Source organism: Melospiza georgiana, chromosome 11 (genome assembly GCF_028018845.1).
Source record: "Melospiza georgiana isolate bMelGeo1 chromosome 11, bMelGeo1.pri, whole genome shotgun sequence".
Classification (NCBI taxonomy): Eukaryota; Metazoa; Chordata; class Aves; order Passeriformes; family Passerellidae; genus Melospiza; species Melospiza georgiana.
The window spans coordinates 3,570,433-3,590,566 of NC_080440.1; the positions used below are offsets into that span (position 1 = coordinate 3,570,433).

Below are 20,134 nucleotides of genomic sequence, written 5' to 3' on the forward strand. Positions count from 1 at the left end.
CTTGATGTGCAGATTTTGAGTCATTGCAAGACAACAGTCAAGCAAGGATGGATGTTTTGTACGAGAAAGCCTCGTGTTGACTCTCCAGCCTTTGGGTAAAGGATTGTGCTGGATGCTGCTGTTCTTACCTCACAGAAATCAAACGGTGGCAAACACCTAGACACTCACTTCTGAAGCTCCTTTCCCACCAAGGCTGGGAAGTGAAGTAGCTGGAAGTGTTGGGAGCCTGGGGCCTGCTTCGCCCCGAGCCTGTGCGGATGACAGAGTGCATTAGGCTGACAAACCCACACGTGTTGCGGGTCAGGCAGGCTGCCAAGAGCACCGTGCTCGGCCAGCGGGGAGAGAAGCATTAGGAATCCCAATAATCCACACATCAGTCTCTGTGTGCTGCCTGGGCAGTGGAGACCGAGCGAGTGAGCTGTGGAGAGATTGTGGGTATTAAGTGGGATGGGTAATGAAAGACTGTGCTGGCGCTGATGTGAGAGTCTTTAAATGGAAAATGACTTTAAATGATGGTGCCAGGGCAGTTGGAGTGATTTGCCGCTGGCGCAGGATCACAGTGTAACCGGTAGTTTTCAGTGAGACTAACCACTTCTCCAGGGTGGAACACCAGGGTTGTTTGAAGAATTAAGAAGTGGGGGGAAAAGGGCTCTTCACTGAATTTGCCTGCTTTCCCTCCTTGGGACTTGTACCAGACTGACGGCGATTCAGGATTTTGGTTGGGTGTGTTCATGTACATACAGATAAACACAAGCCCTGTGAGTACATGCAAAGCTGCAAAGTAGGAGTCATCAGGGTGAAAACAGTGGTAGGAAATAAAATCAACATTTAGGCTCAAGATTATCTTATCTGAGAACTTTCTTGAAAAATTATGGTTTGTCTGGACAAGTAGTTATCATTGTTATCCACAGATCAGAAGTTGGCTCGCGGAGAGCTCGGAAATGTTTCTGTTGTTGTAATTAGTTATTCCTGGCTTTTTGTTGTGTAGGAGAGCACTCTCTGCTAGTCTTATTTACAAAGGTAGCTGTACCTACATCGTGCTAGGCACAAACAGGTAACTCACACTGGTACTCCAAGTGGGAACCAAAGTTTACTAAGTAGCTTCTTCTAAGGCTTTCTAGCCTAGTGGGAGGAAGAGCTTTCAAACTGAGTATTGTAATATTGTTTCCTGGCAAATTTTGAAACCATCTGGGTCAGTTCCTCACGCCCAGGAGTAATAATTGTGAAAGCAAAAGTTTCAGGGCTCTGGGGCTGTGTTGTTCCCACGGTGCCTGCACAGCAGCCATCGACGGCAGCCTGGTTTTCCCTGCGGCTTTCCCGGGCAGCGGCAGCGTGTGCAGGATTGCTGGAGCTGGACACCCCCAAATGTCACTGGTACATCTGTGTTCACTTATCACATTGTGTTCAGAGAACACAATGGAGAAAAAGAGCTCCTCTGAGCACATGGTGGCCTTTTGAAAACGCATGTCTGCCTGCCCCGTCCTTCAGAGCAGCTTTTATTTCTTGGCGTGTTTAGAAAAGCAAGCTGGGTTATTGAGCAGTGGGGTTTTCTCAAAACCACTGGCAGTGACCTTTAGATTGCTGATGGTGCTGGGACAGAGGTGTGAAGGGGTAGGTGGGGTACCACTCACTGGTACCAGTGGGACCAGCTCCCTGCACCTTGGAGCAGCCCTGATGTCTCTCTCAAAGTGCACGGCTGCTGCAGGCTGGGGCTTTGTCATGAAGCTGCATTCCTGCCTGTTCAAGGGCTCTTGAAATGCTGCTTTCATATGAAAGGAAATCCTATCATTGATGTTCTTTTAATAAAAAGGAGGTTTGGCTTGCTGGAAAAGCTCAAGTTTTGCTCATTTAGGTAAAGCCTGCAGTGTCTGATGTAGCTGAATTAAAATTACTGCCTTGCTCAATTGGTGCGTTTTTTATTTTTTATGGCATCCCTAGAGATTTAGGGCCTATTAAGGTTATTCAGAATCTGTGGTAGAAATGGTAGTTTGTCATTTTGCTTCTATCTGGACTTATTCTGGTTGGTAAATGATAGAGAAGCCTTCATTTTTAAGTGTACAGTATTCCAGTGTCATGCAAGTGTAGCAGAATTTTGCTCTGATAACCCAGCCCACGTATTTTGAGGGCACTTTGCAAAAGTTGCGTGGTAGAAATTCTTTCATTGTTTTTAAGAAAAGCCTCTCTATCCATTGGTTGGGTATTCAAGTGATTTGCATTTTTCACACAGTAAATATTATGTGCATTTAAGCACTGTTCTCCAAATTCTGGACTAGTGATAGGGGATCAGCTTGAGAATTTAACTGACATATCTTTTTTTTTAGTAGGGAGGATATTTTCTATGCATCTCTCCTTTTTGTTCCTTGTTTTCCAAGTTTGGTCTCTCTTCTGGTGTGATTTTGAAGTGTGAGACTTGAGTATCCCAAAACCTGGAGGCAGATGCTCACAGATGGGACATGTCAAGATGGATTATATGTGACAATTTCCATTATTGGTCAGGATTTCAGTGTCTGAAACAGAAAAACATATATTGGCTCCAGTGATAAGGTACTTCTGTAACACCAAGCCTGGTGTTCCTAGTTTCTAGCTTCACTGCTAAAAACTATTATTTTCCTCATATTTTTGTTATTTGAATTTATTATGCAATAACCATGAGCAGTTGCTTTGAGGAATCTACATGCTAAATTTTTATCAGATTCATTTATCTCCTCGTGCTGCCCAAGTGCACTTTGTTACTCACCAGGAAGTTTTGAGCCAGTGTGCTTTTCTCAGGATTACATGTAACTTAATAAACAGTTAAATAAGAAGTATTTTAAGTAATTTTTTTTTGTTGTAAATCCATGTATTTTATTATACACATCCTGGTTGCTGCCAGCTTTATGAAGTGTTTTTGAATTTTTGCTAGTGAGAGCAGCTTATTTTTGTCAATCAAGTAAAATGGCCTTAGTTTTATCATCATTCTGGTGCTTGTAGGCAAGTAAATTTTGTGCTGAGATCTGTGATTTTCCATAACAACTTTGTAAGTCCCTGTAAATCATGGAACATTTGGTATTTTGCAGTAAGGTATGGCCATAGATGAAAACACCAGAAGCAGCTGCATGATAAATTCTCCTCTTTGGGAGTGCAAAGTAGCGATTGGAATTTTCAGTGATGGATTAAACTGAAGCTCCAAGTGGATCTGGGATGGGTCAATAGCACAAGCAGGGCAGTTGCAGTGAGTTTCCAGAAATTAAGTTTGTGCAGCACTTGCAACATAGAACTGAAGTTATTTGTGACTAAGGAAATTGTCATACCTAAATGGAATGATTTTGGAGTCTCAAGGCCATCTTTTCAAGTTTGGGTTTGGGATGATCTTTACATTTCCAGTTACATCTCATTTCGTTGTGATTTTTGTGTATAGTCACACAATTTTTCTGTTGCTGTAGAACTTCTTCCCTGTAAATGCAATAATGGTTAGGAAGCAATGCTCTTTCTGGAGTGCATAGGCCTGTTGGTGGTAGAGGGCAAGAAGGGGAGTTGTAAAGTTGTTTTTATTCAGCTGGAATTTAGGGTGATGTTGCAATTGGGAGTTGATGCCGCTTTAATCTATTACATATTGCGAGTTTTGTTTTAAGCAGAGGAGATGTATTGTGCTGTATTTTCTTAATTTATGATATTTTTAAATGGACCATTAAAAAATCTTAATAGAAACTTTTTTTTTTTTTAAAGTAAAATAATGGAGCAAGGAATAATCTGAAAAGCTGTATTTCTGGCTATGTACTTTGGTGTTACAGTCTCAGAAAATCCTGAAATGGTGTGAGTGGGAAAGTACCTTAAAGGTCATCTTGTTCCACCCCTCTGCCATGGGCAGGGACACCTTTCACTAGGCCAGGTTGCTTAAAGCCTCATCCAACTTGTCTTGAACACTCCCAGGGAGGGAATATTTTGCATATAGCCATGAATCAGAAGTAGTAATTTTATAGTATTTGTAAGCATAATGAAGTTGTGATCACTTGGACAGTTCTGCTTCCCCATCAAATGAGACAAAAATGGTCTTAAAACATGGTAAATTTGGTGTTTTGCCAATTCTTTACTAATTTTATACTCATTTAATTAAGGGTGTTGAACCCCTTATTTAAGGAAATGTTACTTTTTAAATGAAAGCAGAAAAAGCAATTTCACACATTTCCCCAGTCCAGTCCTTAAAAGATGTTCCTACTGGAAGCTAATTCCAGCAGATGAGCACAGAACAATCCTTAGTTAGAGTCCACAGCTCTTCAGCCCTGTCCTGCTGGGTGTGGTGTGTGAATATATTTATTTATATTTATTTTATTTATATTTATTTACACACACCCAGAGCTCCTGCACTGCCCACTGCCAGGGAGCTGTGGGGCTGCAGCTCCAGGGCTGAGCTGGGCCTGGCTGGGGACACCCAAGGAAATGTTTGCCAGGGATTTGGGCTGTCAGACATCAGCTGTGGGATGAGCCTGTGCTGGGCAGCCTCGGGGCTTTCTCTGGCACTCATTAGCACAGATTAGATAGGAAATGATCTGCTTAGATGGGTGTGCAGGTGAGCAGGCAGGTGAGGCTGCCAGCACTGGCTGTGCTTCCAGGCAGGCAGAAAGGAGACACAGCAGCCTTTCTTGCAGAACTTCAGCCTGACTTTTGTTTTGCCTCCTGCAGACACAGTAAGTTACATTTCACGGTATTAGCGCTTAAGTAAACGTCAGGCTCTGTTCCAATAACTGATACTCAGCGTTGTTACTCATCATCACTGCTATTTTCAATCCTCACTCTGGTAGCAAAGAAGCATGAAGAACTTCTGTTTAACTCTTGGTTTTGGCTCTCTGTCCTCCAGAATGTACAGAAGCTGCTGTTTGCTGCTGTCTTGAAACTGCTTGGTGTCAGGAACCCTCCGCAGAGGATTTAACACAGGGTTAACCCTCCACAGGATAAACCTGTGCTCCAAAGCACATGCACCATACAGTGTTAGAAATCTCTTTTGGAATGATTTTATAGTGCTGTGTGATAGGCATGGACAAGGAGCACAGCCCATGGGATTTGGTAGCACAGACCCAGGTTTGTGGACACTCAGGTTTAGCCCTTTTTAACCAGAAAACCCACTCTGTGATTATCAATTTCCCAGTGGGGAAAAAACCCCCAAAACAAATGAAAAGAGAGGCCAAGTGCTTGCAAAAATGCAAACAGTGATGCTTCCCTGCTGAAAATTTTCCAACAAAATCCCAAATAGCCCCATTTTCTGGCTCAGGGCTCTTTTCTTGCTGGCTTCCCACCAGGTCCTAAGTCCAGCTGTGCAAGAAGCACCATATAAGATGTTTCTTAATTTGATAGGAGGTAAATGGTCCAGGTTTACTTTCATGTTTGCATTTCATTTGGAGTTTCTAGTTCTGTACTGTATTAGAATGGGTGTTTTGAGGAGTTCTGTGACTGCTTTGTTTTGGGGTGGCAAAACTCTGGTCAAACTATTTGCAAAAACTTCTTAGAGCCCTGACTTCAGATTTTTGTAATGGGATTATATGGAACAATGTATATTAAAAAAGAACTAGAAAAGTATTGAAAAACCTATTACACTGTGCTGTTGAGCAGTCATAGTGGAATAGTTTATAGAGCAATGCTGGGACTCTCTTAGAACTGTTTTTGCATGTTTTCACTTAAAAAAGTCAGAATCATGAGCTGCAGAATATGTACAGTGACAACTCTGGGAATAAACCTCTTTTATTTATACACTTTGATTCATAAACATGCCCAAATATTTTTTAAAAAGTAGTGCTGAGGCTCCTGCAACAAGCAAGAATGGAGTATTTTTTTACAGGCATCATTCAGAGTCTCAGCTCTCCTCTGGTGGCACTGAGCAGACACTTCCCAGCAGCCAGGAATGCCTGTCCTGTTCTGTATATGCCAGTGACAGCTTTCATTTCATTTAATAATGTTCTCATTTATATTTGATTCAAAAGAAAATTGGGAAAAACAGAAGAAAAGTAGATTTTCATCCAGAAAGGCGAAGAACTGGCAGCTTTGTGTGAGCCCAGTAAATATTAACTACTGCAAATAATTTTGAACTTTCTAAAGTTTACAAACATAAGTATGGGATGGTGTGGGGGTGGAGAAAGATTGTTCAGTCTGTGAGAAGTGACCTGAAGTCTAAAAACTTCTGGTGGAGAAACAAAAAGTTTAAAACATTCTTCTGAAATGTGAACAGCTCAAGGTTTGTAGTCATGGCCAGAGTTATCAGCAAAGCTGAGGCTTCTTTATCTCTGTTGCCTGTTCTTGACTCTTGCAAGGAGGTGGAACACAGGGGCTGGGTGGTCAAGGAGGACTGAACAGTTGAACAGTTTTTGGAGGTTGCTTTCTTTGTGTGAACCTGTTCTTTTCTTTCATGTTTTTTCTAAAATATTCAGACTTGACACTCAGAGTCTTTCTGTTGCTGTGCCCAACACCTGGGGCCCACAAGTGGGTGTTCCTTAGATGGACTTCTGTATTTTCAAATGTGTCTTCTAAATAAAAACAGTGCTGGCACATCAGTGTTAATGGAAAAATCTGTTCTTCCACCAAAATATCGCTCAGTCGCATATTTCTCACAGTTTGTCCTTCTAGTCTGCTGTTGTTATTGTTGCTTTGTTTCCTGGATCACGTGGGGAACTGGAGATAAATGTATACAGCTTCCATACTGCTTGCAGTTCTGCTCTAAGGACAATGTGTCCGTTCATCCTTGTTCTTGTTGCTAAAAAGGACCCTGTGGTCATCACAAATGAGCTGGAAAATATTCATGTAGGAATGGGGGCTCACCCCATCATGTTTACAGCTTAATTTCTCCAAAGCTTTGCTTCTTGTGGATGTAAAATTCTTTTGAGGAGACGTTAATTTAGTTTGTGCTCATGGGTTAGTTTCTAATCCTGCTTCACGCTCAGAAGGATGCTTGTTTTATAAGTGTTTTGGCGCTAACTGTTTTATAAACACTGTAAATACTTTTAGTTTTGTTTTCTTGTTTTTCTTTGAGCAAAGATATGTTCATGTGTGACTGGGGTTATTAAAATAGTCGTGTACTTCTCACTGCACAGTGCATGAGACACATTTTCTGAGAGCGCCGCGGAGCCGCGCAGAGGTCGGCCGGTATCACCGCGTGCATCAAAGGCAGAACAGCATGAAATTATCCAAATCCTCCCTACTTCACGTTACATGAGGCTTTTGACTCTGAAATCCCACTCGATGCCACTTTCATTCCTCTGATAACATAGTTGTAGGGAAGTCAGAGCAGCTGTAATTAGATCCATGTTCCTGGGGATTGCCGGGGTCCCTCCGGGGCTGTGGTGCTGCAGGGATAAAGCCCAGGCACTTCCCTGTTCCTGGTGTCTGCAGGAGACTGGTGCCTTCCCTTCTCTCAAGGCAGCAGGGCCAGAGAAATCCCAGACAGAGACAGAACTCAGCCACATGAAAAATGAGGTGCAGCTTATCCTCCCGTATCCCTGCTGAAATCCAGGTCAGAGTAACTCCTGGGTTGATGTGTGGTGATTTGTGCTGCTCCATCCTAAGCCTGCTTGCAGGGGTTGTGAGGGGAGCAGCAGAATTCCTTGGTGTCCCTGCTCTTGGATTTGGTTCTGAGGCATGATTTAAAGGGAAGCTTTGAGATACAGAAGGAAATGCAGTAGTGAAACACTACTTGGCAGAACCTTTAAAGTTACACTTCGCTTTTTAATTTTTACTTAATTAAAAGAGCACAGCAGTGTAGGTAGTGAGCCCTTCAGAAAAGTTGTGCATTTATTCCACTTCCCATGAGTGAAACATCCCAGTGTCACTTCACATGGCAATCTGAAGGTACAATATTTGCATATAGTGTGTATTTATATATATGTGTGTGTATATTTGCATATAGTTTATATTTGCAGGCACAGTGTTTCTGTGAAATCTGTTACTAAAAGGTATTAAAGATTATTTGTGTGCATCATTTACGGGAGTTGATGGTGAAGAGACCCAGGTGCCACAGCCATTCTTAGAGCAGACAGATATATTTCAGTTTTTTCATGCAGCAGTGTGTCCTTGCTGCAGAGGTCATGAGTTGCTGTGCAGATGTCTGCTCCTGGGATGTAAACTACCTTTCAGTTAATGTGGAACAATTTATTTGTCTGTACATAACTTTGAAAGCACAGTTTAATTTCATTTAATTGCTCTTAGTTTTAGAGAGGGAGAAGACAATCCTCTTTATGTTGTAAAAAGAAAAATGATGTGCATTTGTTTGTCACATCAGTGCTGGATCTTTACTCAGGTTGTCACCTAAATTAGGGGAAAATTACCTAAGCATAACTTCACTATCATAAAGAAGTTCAGATAGGAGAGAGCACACCTATTTCAGATACTTGCATTGAAAATTCAAGAACTAAGTAAACACTAAGTATTGCATCTCTTCAGATAATTTTTGGGAAGTTGAGGCTTTTTAGCTCTGAGTTGTGAGTGCTGTTGATACTTCAGACCCAGTAGGTTACAACACAATTTTTCCTTAAGCATGAGTGCTGGTTAGGAAGCCTGAAGAGCTGAGCCAGGGTTTGATTTTTGTCACTTAGAAGTATTCTCTGTGTACCTGAACTCTTGAATGTTGCAGAAAGTAAACCAATGAGAAGATTTTGGGGCAAAAAAATGGTTAATACTTGTTTCTGTAGCTGTTTATTCTTAAAAATAAAGTTTAGAAGTAGTTGCAACTTCCTGTTCACATTGTTCTGCTTAAGTGATAACTACTTTAATATAATAGTGGTGTATCTGGGTTGGAGCATTCGCTTTGGAGGTGGCCAAATAAATCATTTTTGGTAGGCAGGGAAACTTGGAGTAAGTTTTGGATGTTGCAGCTGCTTTACTCAATCGTGGTTCCTATGGTTATAGTTTGCTGTGGTTAAAAATGTGCTGCTTGACTTGCTTTGCTTGGCTTTTCAGTAAAGGGCTTTTAACCAGTGTGTCCTGGCTGTAGTGGCAGTGTGGGCCTTACTTGAAGGATTTTATTACTCCTATTATTATTACTATTACTCAGCCAGTTACTTAAATTACCTGGTTTTTACCCTCTTCCTAAGCTTGCTGCTGCCATGGGTGAAACAGTCAGATTAGGAACTGGAAAGTTGCTGGGTTATTTGCATTATTTTTTAAAAAATCTGTTTAGTAGTGCAGCAGACCTTGAAAGATGCTCAGTGGTGACCAAAGTCTCAGCAGCTCTGTGCTCCCTCCCTCACAGCAGGGCTGGTTCTCCTTCCCACTGGTGCCTGCCTGCTTCCTGCTCTCTTCCCTTCCAGCTTTGCCTTTGCCCTCACCAGCAAACCATCCTGGTAAGAGGGAATCTGCAAATTGGGATTCTGGAGAAGCTGTGCTGGTTAGGTCAGTGACTGGCCAGAAAATGATCAAACTCAATAAATGCAGTGTGCTGTCACAGGTACAGATAAGGGACAGAAGAGCATGGGGCAGTGTCTCCACAGGAGTGCTTCAAGGCTGGTCCTTTTGCCATTCCAGCCTTCTCTGGGGAAATACAGTGGGACATATTTATGCAGGTTTGGGTTTTATTTTAGTTTACATTTTAATATTTATGTCTCTGTTCAAGCAGTGCAGCACTCCTGCAACAGGAAGGGCAGCTGCACAGGCTGGGCACAAGGCTTGGAAATCACATCACAAGGAGCAAGTCAGAGTTGTGCAAAGTGGGAAAACCTCTCAGAGTCATGAATTGGGATTTCCTATGAATGGCTCAGGTTTCTGACTTACTTGTTGTGTAAACAGCAAATAACTGAGTCTGGGCAGAAGTGACAGTGTCAAGCAGTGAGTTAATCATGTATAATCATGCAGGGAGATGGTATCTGTCCTCTCTTTGAAGATTTCTTGACATTTTATCTTTTTTTTAGTAGGTGGTGAGCAGTTGCTTGACACAAGTTACTGTTGTCAGCTTTTAGTGTGGTTGCATCAATCTGAAAATCTTTTCCATGTAACCAAACCTCTTCTTTTTACGTGTTTCTTCTCAGTCATACAGACAGAAATTGCTGTATAGTGGTTTTCAGGGATGCTAAATGTCTTCACTGTTCTGTGGAACAGGTAACTGCTTCATCTGATCTGCAAAACGTTTCAGTATCACAGTTATTTAAGGTTGAAGAGCAGATCCTTGTTCACTCAGATGTGTATGCAGATTGTAGCATCAGCTGAGTTACAGTTTCTATGTTGGGTGAAAAGTCCGATTGCCAGAGGTGTTGAGATGGATCAGGGGTCTGATTTCACCTTATTGCATAGAATTTATGATAATCTGTGGTAGAGAAATGAAATACTTTGGTATATCTGATTTAGTAAAAATATCTTGATACCATTCTACAGGAAACCAGTACCAAGAGAGGCTTACAGATACTCAGATACTTGGATTTTCCCATGACAGGAGTAGAAATTCTCTGGGTGTTCCCTTGTGTATATAATCTCTCAATGCAAATGTTATGTGTGAGCAATTAATGTTTTAGACTTTTTTCAAGACATCACACCACTAAGTAGTGCTTGAAACCTCTCTGGGTGTTTGCAGTAAAAGCTGGGTGCAGGTACAGAGCTCTGCAGCACAAAGCCCTGGGGTTCACCAGCTGTACAGCTGATGGTACTTGGGTGCAGCTTTCACTGACAATCTGTTGTAGTCTGATCTGTGTGCAAATTTGATTTGAATTTATGAACAATTTAACAGCTCTGGACAAGCCTGGGCAACTGTTGCAATTAGCATTTGGTTTATTATGGTCTAAGGGAGTTGGTTACCTGGTTTTGTTCCTCTCCCACGAGCTGTGTGGTCACAGGGAGTACAGATCTTTCTGGAGTGTTGAAGGGATCAAATCAATCATGAATAGCTGAAGTATTCAGAGTATAAATTGTTTTGTGATATGCCAGGGGGGAAAGTTTTGAGTTGCCAAAAGAGAACATGAGAGTTTGGATGAGGAATGCAGGAGAGACAAAGGTACCAGTTCCTGTGGGATATGAGAGGATCAATAACCAAGACATTGTTTTCATGCAAAGCTGCTCTCTGTGTGAGCCATAACTTGCAGTGGAAGCAGCCTTTGGAAGCACTTGCTGGTGTTTTGTGTCAGAGCACACTGGGTGTTGTGGGGGACAATGGTGTGAGGCCGCTGTGTCAGAGGCTGGCACGGCTGTTCCCAGTGCCACTGTGAATGCCCACTTGTCTCCTGTGCTCCTGCCAGCCCAGCCCTCGGGACAAAGTCATCTCAGTTACCTTCTCTTGTTCTTTGTTATTTGTGCAAGGTTTGCTGCTGCTGAACCAGAAGCTTATTTGAGAAATTAAACTGAAGGATATGAAGGAGGCTGATGTTTATCAGGAAACTTTTTTGTCACATTCTGTTCCTTTCCTTAAAGTGTAGCCACACTGTATGGCTGGCAGCTTCTTGAAAGCTGATTTTTCACTGCTGTTCCCCCCAAAATTGGCTGTGATTTCATGACATAGATGAAGAAAGGGAGCATTATACTTCATAATGTTAGATACTAAAACCTGATGAAACAGCAGTTCAGAGTATTTCTTTCTTTTAGCGTTTCTGTCTTGTTTGGTAACAGCAGTAGTACTTCAGATCAAATAAGGACATCCATTTGGTTCTTTAAGTGGAGTGTTCTTCCCTGGTTGATGAAATAAATCTTCATACTGCTCTCAGCATAGTTATTTTTACTGTGTGAGACTGACTATAGATCTCTCTTTTCATTGTCATTATAGAAAACCTAGAATAAACTCTCAGTTGGTGGCACAACAAGTTGCCCAGCAATATGCAACCCCACCACCACCTAAGAAGGAGAAGAAGGAGAAAGTGGAAAAACAAGACAAAGAAAAACCTGACAAAGAGAAGGAAATTAGTCCAAGTGTTACAAAGAAGAACACTAACAAGAAGACTAAGTGAGTTTGAAGGATGCAGTATTAAATGTGATGTGATTTCAGTAGCACTGTGCATTGGTTAATTGTGCAGTTAAACCAACATTGTAATCTCCCTCTTCCCTCCAATTCTCACAGACCAAAGTCGGATATTGTGAAAGATCCTCCTAGTGAAGCAAACAGCATACAGTCTGGGAATACTACAACAAAGACCAGCGACTCAAATCACACTTCAAGGTAACTCTAGACTAAAGTTGAGCCTGTGGTATCTGAGAACTGTGTTAAAAAGCAAACACTTCTTTTTTTGATGTACGAGCACTTGAACACTCTGCTAGTGAGGACAGATTCAGGCTTTGGAAGTATTAATTCTGTTGTCCATTCTGTTTTCATTTCTCTGCTAAAATAATTGTATTGTCAGTTGGGTAGTAATGTTTTTGACTGTAGACACAGTGGGGGAAAAACATTAACCAGCAATGGTATCAAATTCTTATCATCACTTGATAGCAGTAACAAAGGTTACTTTTTTACTTCCTTATCTGTAATTCAGTCACTGTAATTGTCGAGATAATTTTCCAAGTATACAGGAACTAAGTATACATGAACAGATTTGCTGGGATCTTGCTATCAACAAAAAGCACAAATGGCTGGTTTGATATTTGGCTAAGTTTGAAATGAGTGTATGGAGAGAGGTTTATTCCTAGTCTTGCCTATACTGTTCTTCCATTTTTTAAAATCAAAAATTCAGCTTCACAGAACAGTTTTTGTATTATTGAACTTGAGAGCTACAGGAGGCAGAACTGAACTGGGTGCTTTGTCTGTGTGGGCTGTATAAGAACTGCATCTCTCTTTAAGAAGTGCTGTAATAGGTGTTTTACAGTGAAGCCACATGAACTGAGGCAGTATTAGCTGCAAACCCTGGTAAAACACATGGGAAATACGGTTGGCACTGCTGTTGGCATTCAAGTTGGCAAGGTGTGACTACAGAAAACTCTTGTCTTGGAAGTTTTCAAATAATAGCATGAAAATCTTGAAAAAGAGGGAATATCCTTTGCACAGTAACCCCCTGGAATGCAGTGAGGGCAGTGTGAAATCTGCTGTGCTACAAGACTGAGCTGTTTGCAGGGACTGCTGTTAACTCTTCCTCAGCCTCCAAAGAGAGAAGTGTCCATTCCCGATTTGATTACAGAGAGGCAGCTTTATTGCAGTGACTCTTTTCTTGTCCTGTTCCTCTTTAAATGGTACTTATTTTGAGACTTAGGATGCAGGAGACCTGATGTACTTGACTAATGACATAATATTAAATTGAGAGATTACATCAAATAATTGTTTTTACTCATTAAAGGAGTCACTCTGTCTACTGCAAAGTCTTTTAGTCCGTGTTTTGTGGCAAGCTTTTGCCAGGCCTAATTAAGCCTTAATAGTACCAGGTCTAGCTGGGTATTTTTAAAGGATACCTCATCTCCTTTACTTCTTAAAACTGTCTTTTAAAGTTTTATTTAGTAAAATTTTTTCTTGCAATTCTCAAGAATGCTGTCAAGAGTATTTTTCTGATTTTTACAGAATGATAAGTTTTTTTCATGCCCAGATTGCTTAACAGTTTTTCTGGGTTTTTTTGTAAATTGTCTTTTAGGGCTCTCTGGATTTTTAAGAAATCCTGTTTAAATTTCTTGGATACCATGCCTGTTTCTGACAATATGTCTTGATTTATACCATGCCTTCCTGTGTACTTTCAGATTGAATGTTTTGAAACACTTCACTTATTTGGCCATAAACCCTTTTGCTATAAACCTGAAGCATCAGGGTGTTTAATTTTGCAAAATAACATGAGTGGGCCAATCCCTTTCTTCTATAAGAGGCAAAAATTGTATGCATGTGCTGAAGAGATTGGTGGTTTCCATCTGTGCTTAATCAACTCTTTGTACAGGGGAAACCCTGAAAACCTCCCAGAGAAATGGTTGGGAGGCTCAGTTCTAGAAGTGATAATGTGAATGTTTGTGAGTGGGACTGTGGGGAAATCCTCTACCTCAGCCCTGCTTCCCACACCCTCCGTGTTACTTTCTCCTGGCATTTAGAGATGCATGGGCAGCTCATTTTTTTATTTTTTTAAGCTAATTCCACCTCTCAGAGCTGCCTTTAACGAGCAATAGCCAGAGTTCGTGTCCAACCCTGTAGGAAGGCGGAGGCAGCGGGCTCTGTTCCGGTATCTGGGCCAGCATTTTGGCTCTTTCTGAGTACAAGAGGAAACAAATGACCGAGGCAAATTCCAGGAAGGACTGGGTTTCCTAGAGGAACTCGGGGAGGAAAACACGTCCCCGTGCTTGGCTTCCGGGAACAGCGGCGGCCGCGCGGGGATCTGCCGGGACGGTGCCGAGCGCCGCGGAAACCTCAAACCCTGCTCAGCCAGCCGGCCTTTCTTGGAAGCCACAAACGAGGTGGCATCATTTCACCTCCCCGTGGCTGCCTGTGCAGCTCGGCAGCTCCTGTGAGTGTGTGTGTGCAGTGTGGGCGCCTCTCCCTGCCCCGGGAATCCAGAGCGCGGCTCCGGGCTTGGAAAGGCCGGTCCTGGAGCGAAGGGGCTGCTGCAAGGAGGAGTTTTACTGACCCCAATGCAGCAGTGTTTTGGGGTTTTGTTTGTATTTTCTGTCTGTTAAAAGTGCTCTTCCTGTGGTACTTGTTAAAAATTGCAGCAACCTCCTAGGTTAGATAAGAAAATACTATTTTTGGTGCGGTAACTTTATTTTTGGTGAGGAAGTTTGCAGAAATACAATTGTTCTATTTTGGAAGCTGTGCATCTGTCCTCAATGCATTTTTCTGTTCTGATTCTGGAATACCACTTGGATAACTGCTGCTTAAGGACTTTCTCCTTGTTAACTTACCACTGCAAGCCATTGAGTATTCATGGCGGGTAGAAAATGAGCTTAATTCCCTCTTTTTCTGTTTTACTGCACTAGCCTTGTGTGCTGCAAGTGAGGAGGAGAAAAGGCAGAGTGGTTTAAAAGCTGAAGCTTGATCCCAAAGTAAATTAACCTTCCCTCCATCCCTCTCAATAAGGCAGCTCTCAGCAAGCTACTTTTCACTGATGTATAAAGACTCTCCTTTTTAATTTCCCTATTGGGAATATTCTGCTGCTTAAGTCTGACCCTTAATTAGGAGCAAAAGCTGTAAATTACAGCAGTCTCTGCAGCTGACTTGGAATTTGCTGGTAGCTGGAGGAATGTCCAAGGCTTGTTGAAGCAGAGCTTTGGACCAGCCCGTGAAATGTGCTTGAATGTCAGCTTCCTAGAGCTTCGACCCTTATTAGCTACATTACTAATTGAATGATAGCACAGCATGCAAATTACTGAGATAATCCTGAGCAATAAATACCAGTGGGTTCTTTTCGGGTGATTTGTGGTTTTTTCTTTCCCCTTTTCTTTTTCCCCTATCCAAAAGCTCTGGCTGCAAAAAATACCGTTGTACATTTTGGATTTTATTTACAATAGCCTCGATTCCAGAGGGAACATTATGGGCTATTTTATCCATAGGCTGATTGGGCATCTGATTTGTATAAGCTCAAAGCAGCTGAAAGAGAAGCCAAGTTGTCCCAGTGCCTGTGTTGTTTGCAGCTGCAGAGTTCCAACATGGGGAATGAAAGAGCCGTGGCCGAATGCTTTCATGTGGTTTTGTATTGCAGAGTCACAGCCTTGTCTCATAACATCAGGGCACATGATGAGATGGTGAATTTAGATAAGAGAAGTCTTTCATCTGCCCCTTGGGGAGGAGATCCTTTGCTCTGTCTGGCTCCTGCCCTCTTGGCTCTGCTGTGGTGTCCTCCTTTCTGGCAGGGTTGGAGAGGGAGAAGCCTGCAGGAGACTCCCTGTGCAGAGCTGTGAGCCAGGTTGTTCTCTGGGGCTGAGTGTGCCCTGCAGCCCTCAGAGGCACAGGGAGCCTGGCTGGCACAGGGAGCGGGGCACACCTCCATCCTGTGCTCTGCAGCACTCTGCTTGCCTGGCTTTTCCTCCCAGCCACTGCCAACTGCACAGGCGAGGGAGCACAAGTCACACCAAGTTTGTTTTCAAATGCTTTTCCCAATAAACTTCCCCTTTCTCCTTTATTTTTATCGTTTTAATAAATATCTTCTCATTCGTTTTAGACCCAGACTGAAAAATGTGGACAGAAGTACCGCACAGCAGCTGGCAGTCACAGTGGGAAATGTCACAGTAATTATCACAGACTTTAAAGAAAAGACTCGCTCTTCATCCACGTCGTCTTCTACAGTGACCTCCAGTGCAGGATCAGAACAACAGAATCAGAGCAGCTCGGGCTCTGAGAGCACAGACAAGGGCTCGTCCCGTTCCTCCACGCCCAAGGGGGACATGTCGGCAGTCAACGACGAATCTTTCTGAAAAATTGCACATGGAGTTGTGGAAACTATGAATCAGGGTATGAAATTCAAACACTCCACCTGCCCACGCTGTTCAAATCCTGGAGAGCCTCTTCTGTGCTTGAACACACTTTCTCGGACATCGACCTCTTACTGATGCAACCAGGATAATTTCTGCTTGCCGTGGGCATCTGGCCACCAAGGAATTTCTCACCCTAGCGATTACTCTTGACACTTTTATGTATTCCATTGTTTTATATGATTTTCCTAACAATCATTTATAATTGGATGTGCTCCTGAATCTACTTTTTTATAATATCTGCTGTGCACAATTTTCCATGAACATGACAACTTTTTGTTTTGGGGTAGGGAGTGGGTGGGGTGGGAAGGGGGCTTTATTTATTGCATTCACAAACTCCATCCTCTTTCAACATATCCTTTTTAAGTTCAGTTCTTCTTCCAGTTATACTGTGTACTATCAGTTTTGATATAAATTATATATAAATATATATATAAATAAATATATATAAAGGGTTATTTGAAACCAATACATGGAAACGCTGGTGCTTGAAACACTGTGAAGTGATAAAACAAAATAATTGAACCGTTCAAGATCTGGGACAGTCCCCTTCTGTGAAAGTACTGAAACTGAAATGGAACTGGTCTTAGGTGAAAAGTGTTCCTGAGGGTTTGAACCTGGATGGGACCTGTTCTCTCTATTGTTCCTTCCCCGTTTCTTCCCTAAGCGATGGCTAAAGCGTACTGGACACGGTTTTAATTGTTACAGCTTGGGATCTGAGATGAGAGAGGATTGCTCCAGGTAGCTGGTGTTTCCCCTAGGGTCACTCAGGTTGGTGATGTGCAGGTCCATGCCCAGCTGGAGCAGAAGCATTCCCAACTAGACTGCTGGTGTTACACCCCAGGTCCGTGTATTTGGTTACATGAGCACGGCTGTGTCCTGCACAGCCAGTCCCACACGTGTTGGTGTTGTTAATGAATTGCAGCCAGCAGCCTCAGTGCCCCAAGTAACTGGAACTGGAGTGGTTGCTGTGGGTTGAAGGGAGCCTGGGAGCATTCCTGAGCTCAGGAATGGAGCTGGTGCTCGCTCCAGCCGCGTGTGGGTCGGTGCTTGTCAGCCCTGTCCCATCTGTCCCGTCCACGCCGTTGGGGTGGCTCTTCTCCTTGGCATCCATCTGTGTCCCAAGAGTGGTTTCTGAGCAGCATCCTGTCCAGTGATGGGCTTGTCAGCATTCAGACACTTCCGAGTCTCCTGCTGTGGGAGCAAAAGTAGGGAAAAGTTTTGTGCTGGCAAGTGAGCGACGTGTGGCTCATGCTCATGACCAGCATCTCCTTCATTCTTACTCTAAAGCTATCCAGACTATGATTTCTTTTCCTGGCCTGTTAGTGTTGCTTTACAGTTTACCTTCCATGCATTATCCTGCTAAAACACTCGGCTGAAGAGGTGAAACAAACTTTTGTTAAAAAGCAAAACAAACCCCAAACCTCTTTGGCTTTTCATCTTTATTTAGTGGCCCCAGGGTGCTTTGCAGTAATTTCAGGCACAGAGGCTGTGGCTTCATCTGACATCAAATGCATAACTTTTGGGCATGATGAAAGAGGGCCACATTTTGACAACTTTGTGCCTGCTTGTTATATTGTGAATTATTTGCTTGGCAAGAGAAATTTCTCTTTGTGAAGGCAACCAATTTAAGATTTCTTTTAAAATCTGTGTGGTTTTGAGTAGCAGATGTAGGTTCCTTTCACACTGGTGACAGAAATGTGTGAGTAAGGGATCTGGTAGGGCCCCTGCATGAAGGCATGTGCAGTGGCAGTGCCTTGGCAGCAGTGGTTTTATTCTGAACGTTAGCATGGGCACCCCGACTTAATTCTGCTTATATTCACAGTATAGGCTGTCTTTTGTAAGCATTTTTAAAAGTATTAAAGAACCAAAGGAAAACAGATGCTTCCTATGAGCATCAAGACAATTTATTATACATAGTTTTAAATACTATGAATATCTCAATCCACATTTTAACATTAGTGGGATATTGCAAAGACATTCCTTTTCCAGTTTTTACTATTCCTTTAAGGGTCTCAGGGAGGGTAAACTGGTCAGCCATATTTATTTATTTTACTGAAATGTATTGGAATAATTTTTTAAGAGAGATTTTTTGAAGATGCCCCTGAACTTGTATATTTTGCACTGCTTTATAAATGATCCATTATCAATTAGGCTTGCGTGCATCTCGGCCGTGATCCAGCCAAGAGCGTGAGCGAGTGGCCGGTCCCGCTGGCCTCAGCAGGGCTCATTCTGGTGCTTCAAGTCAAACCACGTGCTCACCTTCTTTGTTGGATCTGGGAATTTGTGCAAAAAGAAAAAAAAAGAAAAAAAAATAGCATTGTGTGTACCAGGAAATTGCTTCTTTTTCAAGTGAAACTAGACCTGTAGATCAGTTGAAAAGCTTTAACGCCATACCCAGCTACTCGTGGTAAAGTCGGTAACATCTGTCCCTTTGGCGTGCCTCCTCGATGAAGTAGCTTGCTACAAACAGATGGGAATATTTCTTTGGAACGAGTGACCTGTAATTCTGCAATCAGTTGGGAAGTGCTAGCTAAGCATTGAAGCCCCAGCCTCACCCGTAGCTGTTGTGGTTGGAAGGACAGCGTTTGCTTTCACCATGCCGGGAGCTGGCGTTCCCGCGGCACCGCGGGCGCGGTTCCCTCCGTGCCCTGGCCGTGGGCCGGCCCGCCCTGGGTGGGGAAGGTGTTCCAGAGCCACAGCAAGCAAACACTAGCGTAGGGAAGGACCAGATTCACGGTGTTCAGTGGCACAGAACGCAGGTAAGTGAAGCACAGTGTTACGATGGCAAAGTTTGGACTCTTACACAGACACACACACACAGACACCGACACAGCTTGCCTGACTCGCTCAGTTGACGTAGTTCTGCAAAGGAAAGGTGACAGCGTTTTACACCACCAGGCTATTTATTTCAATTGGAACTTTGCTTCAAATTGGACAGACCCAAAATTTGGCAGCAGCTTCTGTGAGTTTATTTCCACTGAGATGTTTTCACCTGCCTTACCAAGATCATTCTCAGTCTACTTTTTTAAGCTCTACCATAAACTTAAATTATTGAAAATTTATTAATTGCTGACTATATAATAACCTTTGCTTGTATGTAACTGAATGGTTTTAAGAGCCAACATTTAGAGTATGACAATGGAGCTGAACAGTTTTTAATGCGCAAGCAGTTCTGTTCTTGTGTATGACTTGTAACCTTAATTTACTGTGTAAAGATGGTTACATTATTTCCTTAGCTTTGTTTGTTGGAGACAAATATAGATTGCTTGTTTAAGTATGTCAAAACATAATCTTATCTTGTGGATTTTTATGTTAATGTATTATACGAGCTCTATTTTTCATTTGCCCAGAAAGACAGCTTGTATAACGCTTCTGAAAGTTTTTCCGCTCTGTAAAGTCTTTAGAGCTGACAGTCCTGTTAGGTTTGTTTTAATCTTCATGCTAAAGTGTCAATGGTGGTTTTGTGAACTGGTCAGAAATTCACAGGTCTTAAATGTTTTTGGGAAATTTATATTGGACACTGCTCTTTGTCTAGCAAATAAAAGATGTTAATATATTCCTGTTACTGGCATGTGCACGACTGTTATTAGAAGCCACTTTATCATTTTCCTGCTTTAAATAGAAATGTCTATTTATGAATTCTGCTTGTAGTTTTTTCACAAATAAAATAGTAAAATTTAATTAAATCTGCAAGCTCTCTTTTTTGGGAGATGCCAGTATTCAGAAAAGGTGGAGAGTCCTCTTGTTGGAGCAGCTCCTCAGTGTGTCTTGCTCGTTCCTGAGCCACTGCTCAAGCACCCACTTCTGCAAACACAGGTTGTGCCCATGGAAAACCTCA

The 20,134-nt window shown here is 42.5% G+C and overlaps 1 protein-coding gene across 1 annotated transcript in view; it reads left to right on the forward strand.

Moving 5' to 3' along the window:
- The window catches only part of RYBP (RING1 and YY1 binding protein), a 41,203-nt gene extending 21,342 nt beyond the window's left edge, over positions 1 to 19,861 (forward strand). The window contains exons 3-5 of the mRNA XM_058032242.1: positions 11,699 to 11,875; positions 11,990 to 12,088; positions 15,984 to 19,861. Of these exons, the coding sequence (XP_057888225.1) occupies positions 11,699 to 11,875; positions 11,990 to 12,088; positions 15,984 to 16,236 (529 nt within the window). The 3' untranslated portion in view covers positions 16,237 to 19,861. The remainder of the gene's footprint in view (positions 1 to 11,698; positions 11,876 to 11,989; positions 12,089 to 15,983) is intronic.
- The last annotated feature ends 273 nt before the right edge of the window (positions 19,862 to 20,134 follow it).